The 11,850-nt window shown below is 40.3% G+C and overlaps 1 protein-coding gene across 1 annotated transcript; it reads right to left on the bottom strand.

The window, feature by feature from the left end:
• Positions 1-500: 500 nt before the first annotated feature.
• LOC127740537 (uncharacterized) lies at positions 501-989 on the bottom strand. Its single transcript, XM_052251570.1, has 2 exons — positions 956-989; positions 501-889 (listed from the first exon to the last, which is right to left on the bottom strand). The coding sequence occupies exons 1-2, from the start codon at positions 987-989 to the stop codon at positions 501-503; spliced, it is 423 nt and encodes a 140-aa protein (XP_052107530.1).
• Positions 990-11,850: the final 10,861 nt, after the last annotated feature.

Here is an 11,850-nt window from a genome sequence, read left to right as displayed (position 1 = left end):
CTCTGTTCAAGTACCCATTTAGGCCGTTTTGGACATCCACGCGTACGTGTGCTTTACGCGTGCGCGTGGGTTGTGGAAATTCAGGTGACGCGTAAGGGTCGGTCACGCGTATGCGTGACTACTGGTCGTGCTAAATGCACAGCACCAGCACCAAGGCAGCATAACTCTCGGCCAAACCAGCAATTTACGCCGATTTTTGACCCACGCGTAGGCGTCTCCCACACGTACGCGTGGGTTGGCTCATGCGTGAGGCACTGTTCTTGCGCCGTTCCAATGCAACTCTCTGCCTATTTTTATTTTTGCGTACATACACACGACGCGTACGCGTCATAGATGGTTGCGCGTAAATACACCTTTTTTAATAGAAATAAATATGAAAAACTGAGAAATAATACTAGTATGAATGAAATGAAATCAATAAAAAGGGAAGATCATACCATGGTGGGTTGCCTCCCACCTAGCACTTTTCTTAACATCCTTAAGTTGGACGGTCTATGAGCCTAGTCCTCTTCTTGTGCTGGATCTTTCAAGAGAAAGATCTCCAACTCCTTGTTTCTTTCCAACTTCTCACCATGGTATTGCTTCAAGCGGTGGCCATTCACCTTGAAGAAGTTGGGGCTTGACGGATAACTCAGATAGAAGACGCCATAAAGCTCAACCTTTTCCACCATGTAAGGTCCTTCCCACCTTGATCTCAAGTTTGCTGGCATGAGTCTCAGCCTTGAGTTATAGAGAAGGACCAGATCCCCAACTCTAAACTCTCTTCTCTTGATATTATTGTCATGCACCGCTTTCACCTTTTCCTTGTAGAGCCGTGAGTTCTCATATGCCTTCAGTCGAAGGCACTCTAATTCTTGTAGTAGCAGCTTCCTTTCAATGCTGGCTCTCCCTAATCTAAAGTTGCATTCCTTCACCGCCGATTATGCATTGTGTTCCACCTCCACTAAAAGATGACAAGCCCTCTCGTAGACGAGGCGGAATGGACTCATTCCGATGTGTGTCTTGTATGCAGTCCTATAAGCTCAAAGCGCATCTGCCAATCGAGCACTCCAGTCCTTCTTGTGAGGCTTCACAATCTTCTCTAATATGCGCTTGATCTCCCTGTTTGACGCCTTGGCTTGCCCATTGGTCTTGGGATGGTAAGATGTCACCACCTTGTGAATGATGCCTTGCTTCTTCAACAGACTTGTCATTCTCCTGTTACAAAAGAGTGTCTTGATCACTCACGATTGTTCACGGTGATCCAAAGCGACAGATAATATTATTTCGAACAAATGAGACAACAGTAGTGTTAGCATCATTAGTACGGGTAGAAATTGCTTCCACCCATTTAGAAACATAATCGACAGCTAACAAAATGTATAAGAACCCATTAGAATTTGGAAATGGACCCATAAAGTCAATACCCCACACGTAAAAAATTTCACAGAACAATATAAGTTGTTGGGGCATCTCATCCCTCTTGGATATATTTCCAAATCTCTGACATTGGGGACAAGAGTCACAATAAATACTAGCATCCTTAAAAAGTGTGGGCCACCAGAATCCACAGTCTAAAACTTTTCTAGCAGTTCTTCGAGGACCAAAGTGTCCACCACTTTCTGAAGAGTGGTAGGTCTCTAAAATTGACTGGAATTCTGATTGTGGCACACACCTTCTAATTATCTGGTCATCACCACATCTCCATAAATATGGGTCATCCCATATATAATATTTAGACTCGCTTTTTAGCTTGTCCCTCTACTGCTTAGTAAAATTAGGAGGAAAAGTACGACTAACCAAATAATTAGCTACAGGTGCATACCAAGGGACCACCTCAGATATTGCTTGCAAGCTATCAAGTGGAAACGCATCATTAATAGGAGTGAAGTCATTTGTAATATGTTCTAGGTGACTCAAATGGTCTACCACTAAGTTTTGAGAACCACTCCTATCTCTGATTTCTAAATCAAATTCTTGCAGCAGTAATATCCAATGAATTTACCATGGTTTTGACTCTTTCTTAGCTAACAAATACTTTAAGGCTGCATGGTCTGAATATACTACCACCTTAGATCCAAGTAAATAAGCTCTAAATTTATCCAGAGCAAAAACAATAGCTAATAGCTCTTTTTCGGTGGTAGTATAATTAGACTGAACACCGTCTAAAGTCTTAGAGGCATAAGTAATAATATAAGGGTCTTTACCTTTGCACTGAGCCAGCGGCGTTCCTACCGCATAGTTTGATGCGTCGCACATGATCTCGAACGGCCTACTCCAATCAGGCCCTCTCACAATAGGAGCTTAGGTCAAGGCAACCTTCAGCTTATTAACGTGAGCGAAAATTGGCAGATTAAGAATTAATTAGAGAAATGGCATTGTGAGTACAGTTCTTAACCGGCAAAAATCCACTCGTCAATTTAAAAAAGGGTTGTCACAAATTTTAAAAATAAAATACTAAGAGTATGAGTCTCAGGTCGTCTCCCAACGAGTTGCAGAAAGATGTGCTATTTTATCAATTAGAGGTTTTCAAAAGGGGTTTTGAATTTGATGAACAGAAAATTAAATTAGAGGATTTATATGATTTAAATAAAATCTTGACTGGGAGAGGATTAATCGGAAGTTCTGACCTTGTTAGAATTTTATCAAGAGCAATTAATAATTAGTCATTGTTTACATTTAGTTAATCCTCAACGTATGAAGGAAAGTCAAATTAAAAGTCAACTTCTATTCACAAGTCCTAGTACTCTCCATTGGGAAGGATTAGAGTTAGTGACTAACAAGCCAACCAACAATGAACCAATTACAATTGAACTCTTGAGTATTCTAACTCAAGGTTCTCCTTTTAATCATCTCCCAATCAAGTTGGGGGACTACTCACTCATCATAATTATAGACTTCACAAAATCAATGGGGGAAATAGGAGAAAACATAATAAATAATAATAAAAGAGATTAATTAAAAGTAAATGTAGTCTTGTATTAAGAAACTATGAAAAATAATCCAATGTCAACTCTGGATAAATTCAGAATATGGAAGAGTAAATGAAAAGTAAATAACAAGCTATAATGACTAGTACCGGAGGTAGACTCTTCTCAAAAGCTAAAGTCCAAATTCTTCAAAATCCTAATTTATGAATGTTCAAGTGAGTAACCTAGGAGAGGAGTAAATTCATATCTAAAAACTTGAAATTATGCGGAATGAATTGTTGTTTTGTCTCTACATGTTCCCTGGCTCTAATCTGTGTTTCTGGGCCGAAAACTGGGTTAAAATACGGCACAGAATTTGTGTCAGCGACTTCTGAAATTCTGCAAATCGCGCACGTCATGCAGCCGCGTCGTCCACGCGTTCATGTCACTCAGCGTTTCTCGTACCACGCATGCGCATCGTCTACGCATCCGCGTCATTTGTGCAGCTTCCAATCCGCGCGGTCGCGTCAGGCACGCGAGCGCGTCACTGTGATTTCTTCCATTTCGCGTAGTCGCGTGAGCCATGCGACCGCATGACTTCTCGCTGGTCATCTCCTCAATTCCTTGTGTTCCTTCCATTTTTGCATGCTTCCTCTTCATTCCTTACGCTATTCCTGCCTTATGAAGCCTGAAACACTTAACACACAGATCACGACATCGAATGATACGAAGGAAGATAAAAATATACAACTAAAAGGTCTTTAGGAAGCAAGTTATCAATCATAGAATATTTTTAGGAAGGATTAAAAATACATTCAATTCACATGAATAAGTGGGTGAAGGCTTGATAAAACCACACAATTAAATACAATATGAATCATAAAATAGCGGTTTATCAACCTCTCCACACTTAAACATTAGCATGTCCTCATGCTAAGTTGAAGGAGATAAATATGAATGAATAGGAACATGTAAGACTCATGTAATGTAATGCAACCTATATACATATGAATGCAACTATATGATTTTGTCTACATGATTAAAAAATAGATAAGTTCTCTAAGTCAAAACATGGGGCAGATTTCACTAATTCAATTAATATTGTAAAAGCAAATAAATTTGTAAGAAGATAGCTCGTGAAAGTAGGGAGTACAGTACTGAGCATTGAACCCTTACTGTTGGTGCGTGTGCACTCTAATCATCTCTAGTATATGGGGTAATCACTCTATCTTTCTCTAATCATGCTTTCAAAAATTTTGTTTTTCACCTAATCGATCAACAATTTTAAAGTGCCCATGCAAACATCATGAGGTCTTTTCATGGTTGTAATGGGGCTAAGGTAAGGTGAGGGTATACATATGGCTAAGTGAGCTCATATATTGAATCTTTAATTAACCTAAGCTCCTACCTGACATACATATACTCTATATAATTTCAACATTCATCTTAGCTACCCAAAATCTCCTTTTCACATTCCATACTCATGCATCAACCTTTGTTTTAATTTTATATCGCATGTGCATTGATTATTAAACTATGACTTATCATTGGGGTGATTTTTATCCCCTTATTCACTAAAATAAAATTTTTAATAATTTTTTTTGTATAGCTTATCAATGCACATAGATTTGTAATTTTTTCTTTTATGGTTTCACATGAATAGGTACCCAAATTCCCTTTATTCTATTATGACATATTTTCTATTACCCTTTATTCCCACAATTTTCCCATACTCACTTAACACACAAATTCTATCTTAAGCTAACCAAAGATTCAATTGGAATTTTTAATTGTTTTTCGCTTAAGGCTAGTAATGTGGTAAAATATAGAACAAATGGGCTTAAAAATGGCTCAAAGTGGTTAACAAAGGTAATTAAAAGGGTTGGCTTATTTGGGATATGTGAGCTAAACAAACAATGGCCTCAATCATATGCGTGCACATAACACATTAATATTGGACATATAGGATAAAACAAAATTCAGATTACAATCATAGAAAAGCAAACACATGAGAAAAAAATGTTTATGGCTAAATAGTGTAACCATGTATTTAGGCTCAAAGTCTCACAGGTTGTGTGTTCTTTTAACTCAAAAATCCTATTCCAATTTCAACTTCAAACAAATTTAACATAAATGTTTTGATTTAAATTAGTGAAATTTTTGAAAAATATATGGTCTTAAAAGAAACTTATTGTCTTTTCAATCAGGTAGAACATGCATGCAATTAACCTACTAATATGTAATCTATCCTATTCTAAAGAAAAAGAAGTTAGTGTTAGGGGGAAAGAATTACCTCCGGAAGTCAGGTACTGACCAACTTCCCCACACTTAAGGCTTTGCACCGTACTCAGTGCCATCTGTCAGGAACAAGGGCGGGCTGGTGGCAGTATCTCCACAGTCGGGACCGTCATGGCTCCCTGTGCTGGTAAAGGAAGTGGAGTCCGGAGTGCCTGGGTCCTCGTCAGGTCTGTGGTTGCCTGTGAGTAGCTCTTTGAGGTATTTGAATGTGGTGGCCTGAGATATCTCCCGTTAGGGACGTACTGATCATCCCGTGGAAGTATGGCTTTGGTGTTCCCAGCTCTGTAAGAGACTCCGGCTGCTGAGACAAGATCTAAGACCAAGGCGGGGAAAGGAAGGTTGCCCGCAATTTGCACGTGTCCCATAGCATTCCGGATGTGTCTTGGTAGATTTAGAGGCTGGTCTGTGAGGATGCACCATAGTAGAACGGCCATGTTTGCGGTGAAGGAGGACTCATGAGTGCTTGAAAAGACGTAATGGGACATAATCTGTGCCCATACGTGAGCCTCTAAGGTGAGTGCGGAAGCCGAGATTCCCTTAGGACGGGAACGATGGTATCCGAAGATCCATTTGCTGCCAGGTTGTGTGATAACTCAGAGAACAACTTCCCAGTCAAATTTGTACGCCTGGTGCTTGAGTGCGGCTTCTTGAAAAGCGTCCGGTCCTTCCGGAGCAGGGGGAAGATATAAGGCTCGCTGAATGACTTCTTCTGTAATGGGAATTCGCTTCTGACAGACATAAACAGACTGCAAGGTCGTCAGGTGGAAGTTGGAGTAAAACTCAACTACCCAAGAAAGATTAACTTGTCGTGGCTATCTCTGTAGGAATCCCCAATGTCTTTGTGCAATTTGTGGCTCAACAAATGTGGCAATACGAGGTGGAAGGATAAGAAGGTGTTCGTTGTTGTAATTCTGAGCTGCCAGAATGGGGAATATATGCTCACAGTAGCGATTGGGAAATCGTGCAGTGTCCTTTGCTGGGAATGCTTTTTCCTTTTCATCGACCTTTATAATCTTTTTAATTCTTTTTGTTGAGGGCTTAACTGCAGTTGAAGAAGGCTCTGCCACTAATTCTCTTTTTGTTCATTTTCTTACTGTGGATTTAGGGGTAGCTTTCTCCTTGCCTTTCTTGGTGGCCATCCTGAAATGAAACGAGTAAGGACATGAATATTTCAAGCGTCATAGCAAGGAAAAGAATGGGAAAGGTGGTAATCAATGCACAGGAAAGGATAATGACGTGAACACATGATCATGACTACATGTGGCAAATCAACAATGGAAATAAAACAAGTGCATGTGATGACAGTTAAATGCCAAGTGTTTATTGGCATGCCGGCAAGGGCACGAGTAGCATAGATCAAGCATTCAATGTCCAAGTAAGATTACCAAGTCCTTCCAACTAACAATATTCTTGTAATAACAATTATATTTAATTAATAAAATATAAAAAGAATATTGTGAAAAACAAGCATTTATAGTTGTAGTTTGAAAGAAATCTAAAAAAAAATAGTGCAAAATGCCATATGGGCGTTTTCACAAACACATAACATGCATGTTAAATAAGGTATGGAAAAATTAATTTTGAACATGCAAGTAACCCTATAAAAAATATATAATTGTTAAACAAATTCTAAATAATTTACAAGCAACATATAAGAATAATGACCTAAATAAATTTCTAACACCAATAGAAAGAAGAAGAAAAGAAAAAGAAAACATGGATAGAGAAAGTAGAAGAGAAAGAAAAAGAAAACATGAAAATAAGAAGGGGAAAGAAAAAGTATAGGGGGGAGAGGAAAAGAACAACCTTGATAATGGTGGTGGAAAAGAGGGAGTAGAAGGGAGAAAGAAGGAGAAAGGGAGAAGGAAGAGGGGAAAAATAAAACAGGAATGAGATGAGAAAAGAAAAGATAATCTGGCAGATTTTAATGAGTTGGTTTGCGAAAGTGACGCGGACGCGTGGGGAACGCGGTCGCATGGAAATCCCTTAAATGAAATGACGCGGACGCGTCGGTCATGCAGACGCGTGACATGATTTGCGCTAGTGGCGCGAGGGCAGCTTCGTGCTCGCACAACTCTGTTCAATTTATGTCTTTTCCAAATTTCAGAGTGACGCGGTCGCGTGGTTGACGCGATCACGTGGATGGCCAGTTTGAGGAAACGGTGTGGATGCGTGGGGCATGAGTTCGCGTGGCTGGGCATGTGCGACTAGCACAAGTGCTGCCCAGCTCCAGCACAACTCACTGCCATACACTTTTTTACGTCGAATTGGAGAGCCATGCGTTCGCGTGGGTGACGCTGACGCATGGGGAGGCCATGTTACGAATGACGCAATTGCGTCGTCTACGCGGATGCGTGGATCAAATGGTGCCAGGGGCACACCTCCTGCCACATTCCGGCGCAACTCTCTGTTTCTTTTCTTTAATAATGCGAATGTACAATGACGCGAGCGTGTTAGCGATGCTAGCGCGTCGCATGCCGTAACCCATTTTTTTTTGTTAAAAGTAAAAATATGCAATATGCAGTATACGGATGAGATGCAAATGATAGGCATAAGTACTGAGAAGAGTTATTGATGAGGGAAGGTAAGGAGAAGGGGAAGGAACGATCATACCATGGTGGGTTGTCTCCTACCCAGCACTTTGCTTTAACGTCCATAAGTTGGACGCTCCACTAGCTCAGTCTTCTGCTGTGGGCGGATCTTCCAAGAGGAAGATCTCTAGTTCCTGGTTCTTCGCCATCTTTTCACCATGGAATAACTTCAAGCGATGTCTATTGACCTTGATAAGTTTAGAGCTTGAACAATGGCTCAAGTGAAAGACTCCGTATGGTTCCACCTTCTCTACTCAATACGGACCATCCCATCTAGATCTCAGCTTGCCTGGCATGAGTTGCATTCTGGAGTTGTAAAGTAGGACTAAGTCCCCCGGTTAGAATTCTCTTCTCTTGATGCTCTTGTCATGCACAGCCTTCACCTTCTCTTTATACAGCCTGGAGTTTTCATAAGCTTTAAGACGAAGGCTCTCTAATTCTTGCAGTTACAACTTCCGTTCAGCTCTAGCTCTCTCATAGTCCATGTTGCATTCCTTTACCACCCATAAGGCCTTGTGTTCTAACTCAACTGGAAGATGGCAGGCCTTTCCATAAACCAAGTGGAAAAGACTCATCCCAATCAGTGTCTTGTATGCTGTCCGATCTGCCCAAAGCGCGTCTTGGAGCCTGGTGCTCCAGTCCTTCCTATGAGGCTTGACTACTTTTTGCAGTATGCACTTTATCTCTCTGTTAGACACCTCTGCTTGCCCATTAGTCTAGGGTGATAGGCGGTTGATACTTTATGAATGATCTCGTGCCTCTTCAGTAAACCTGTTAGTCTTCTGTTACAAAAGTGAGTGCCTTGATCGCTCACGATTGCTCGTGGTGATCCAAAGCGACAAATAATATGATTTCTAACAAAGGAAACAACGGTGTTAGTATCATCAGTACGGGTAGGAATTTCTTCCATCCATTTAGAAATATAATCTACAGCTAACAGTATATAAAGGTGGTCGTTAGAATTCGGAAATGGACCAATGAAGTCAATGCCCCAAACATAAAAAATTTCACAGAAAAGCATAATTTGTTGAGGTATTTCATCCCTCTGGGATATATTACCAAACCCTTGGCATGGAGAACAAGATTTACAAAGATCAGCATCATCTTTAAAAAGAGTAGGCCACCAGAATCCACAGTCTAAAACTTTTCTAGCAGTTCGTTGAGGGCCAAAATGTCCTCCACTCTCAAATAAGTGGCAGGCTTCTAAAATGGACTGGAATTCTGATTGAGGTACACACCATTTAATTACTGGTCAGCACCATAACTCCATAGATATGGGTCATCCTATACATAGTATTTGGACTCGCTTTTTAGCTTGTCTCTCTAATACTTAGTGAAATTAGAAGGAAAAGTATGGCTAACTAGATAATTAGCTACAGGTGCATACCAAGGGGCTACATCAAATACTGCCTGTAAGCTATCAAATGGGAAATTATCATTGATAGGAATGGAGTCATCTTTAATGTGCTCAAGGTGACTCAAGTGGTCAGCCACTAAATTCTGGTTACCACTCCTATCTTTAATTTCCAGATCAAATTCTTACAACAGTAGCATCCAACGTATTAGCCTTGGTTTAGACTCCTTTTAGGATAATAAATATTTTAGAGCTGCATGGTCTGAGTACACTACTACCTTAGTACCAAGTAAATAGGCTCGGAATTTATCCAGAGCAAAAACAATTGCTAGAAGCTCTTTCTCAGTAGTAGTGTAATTAGATTAAGCAACATCTAAAGTCTTAGATGCATAAGCAATTACAAAAGGGTTGTTACCTTCATGTTGAGCCAGTGCTGCTCCTATTGCATGATTGGAGGCATCACACATGATTTCAAATGGTTGACTCCAGTCTGGTCCCCTCACAATCGGAGCTTGAGTCAAGGCGGTCTTTAGCTTATCAAACGCTTGTTTGCAATCCTCACTGAACTCGAACTCAATGTCTTTCTGCAGTAGTCTGGATAAGGGTAGTGCTACCTTACTGAAGTCCTTAATGAATCTCATGTAAAAACCTGCATGGCCAAAGAACAAATGGACTTCCCTCACAGAGGAGGGATAAGATAAACTAGAAATAGCATCCACCTTTGCTGGGTCTACAGAGATACCAGTATCAGAAACAATATGTCCTAGAACAATACATTGTTTTACCAAAAAATGACAATTTTCAAAAATTAAAACAAGGTTTGAACTAACACACCTGTCCAATACTTTAGATAAACTATCCAAGCAAAGGTTAAATGAATCACCATAAACGCTAAAGTCATCCATAAAAACTTCCATACAAGTCTCAATGAGATCAGAGAAAAGACTCATTATACACCTTTAGAAAGTAGCTGGTGCATTGCACAAGGCAAAGGGCATTCTTTTATAAGCATAAGTCCCAAAAGGACACGTAAAAGTAGTCTTTTCCTGATCTTCAGGAGCTATATGGATTTGAAAATAACCTGTATAACCATCTAAAAATCAGTAATGATATTTACCTGACAGGCGATTAAGAATCTGATCAATGAATGACCAGGGATATTGATCCTTGCGAGTGGCTTGGTTGAGACGCCTGTAGTCAATGCAAACTCTCCATGCGTTCTGCACTCTGGTTGTCAGAAGTTCTCTTTGCTCATTCCTTATTGTTGTGACTCCAGATTTCTTGGGCACCACTTGTACTGGGCTGACCCATTCGCTATTTGAAATGGGATAAATGATATCTGCTTCAAGTAGTCTGGTAACTTCCTTCCTGACAACTTCTAAAATGGTGGGATTAAATCTTCTCTGAGGTTGACGGATAGGCTTGGCTCCTTCTTCTAAGAATATTCTATGCTCACAAACTCGAGGGCTGATGCCTACTATATCTGCCAAGCTCCATCCAATGCTTTCTTATGCGTCCTCAAAACACTAAGCAGTTGTGCCTCTTGTTGGGAAGTGAGCTCCCTTGCAATGATAACTGGAAACTTCTGCTTGTACTCAAGGTATGCATACTTGAGGTGTGAAGGAAGGGGCTTTAATTCCATTTTTTGCTCATGGTTTGGTTTTGGATTCTCTGGGGCTGGTGAAAATGGTGATGAATCTTCAGTATGTTCAGAGAGTGTCCCCACACTTGGATCTTGCTCCATATGACTCTCTTCCATTTCTTCTTGGTGAGTTACATCTATAATCTCATCAATGTTGTCACATTGGAATATGGAGTGATCTTTTGTGGGATGCTTCATAGCTTCATCTAGATTGAAGATCACCGTTCTGCCATCTACCTCAAAGGAATAGGTACCTTGATAAGCGGATAATTTATACGCTTTTTGGCATTGTTTTTAGTATGTTTTTAGTATGTTTTAGTTAGTTTTTATTATATTTAACCTCCCTGCACTCGAAGTGAATTTTCTGGAGCTACAGAAGCCCAATTGGCGCGCTCTCAACTGCGTTGGAAAGTAGACATTCTGGGCTTTCTAGCAATGTATAATAGTTCATACTTTGCCTGAGATTTGATGGCCCAAACAGGCATTCCAAGTCAGATCAAGAATTCTGGCGTAAAACGCCGGAACTGGCACAAGAATGGGAGTTGAACGCCCAAACTGGCACAAAAGCTGGCGTTTAACTCCAAGAAAAGTCTCTACACATAGAAGCTTTAATGCTTAGCCCAAGCACAAATCAAGTGGGCCCAGAAGTGGATTTTTATGTCATTTACTCATCTTTGTAAACCCTAAGCTACTAGTTCTCTACAAATAGGACCTTTTGCTATTGTATTTTGATCTTGGTTCTTCTGGTTCCCTCTCTGGGGCCGAAGCCAATGATCACCATTATCACTTATGTATTTTCAACGGTGGAGTTTCTACACACCATAGATTAAGGTGTGGAGCTCTACTTTACCTCGGGTATTAATGCAATTACTATTGTTCTTCTATTCAATTCAGCCTATTCTTATTCTAAGATATCACTTGTTCCTCAACTTGATGAATGTGATGATCCGTGACACTCATCATCATTCTCACCTATGAACGTGTGCCTGACAACCACCTCTGTTCTACCTTAGATTGAGTGGATATCTCTTGGATTCCTTAATCAGAATCTTCGTGGTATAAGCTAGAATTGATGGC

The sequence above is a fragment of the Arachis duranensis genome, chromosome 7 (assembly GCF_000817695.3).
Source record: "Arachis duranensis cultivar V14167 chromosome 7, aradu.V14167.gnm2.J7QH, whole genome shotgun sequence".
Taxonomy (NCBI): domain Eukaryota; kingdom Viridiplantae; phylum Streptophyta; class Magnoliopsida; order Fabales; family Fabaceae; genus Arachis; species Arachis duranensis.
The sequence above is the reverse complement of the archived record's forward strand: the minus strand, read 5'-3'. Positions and strand labels throughout refer to the sequence as shown.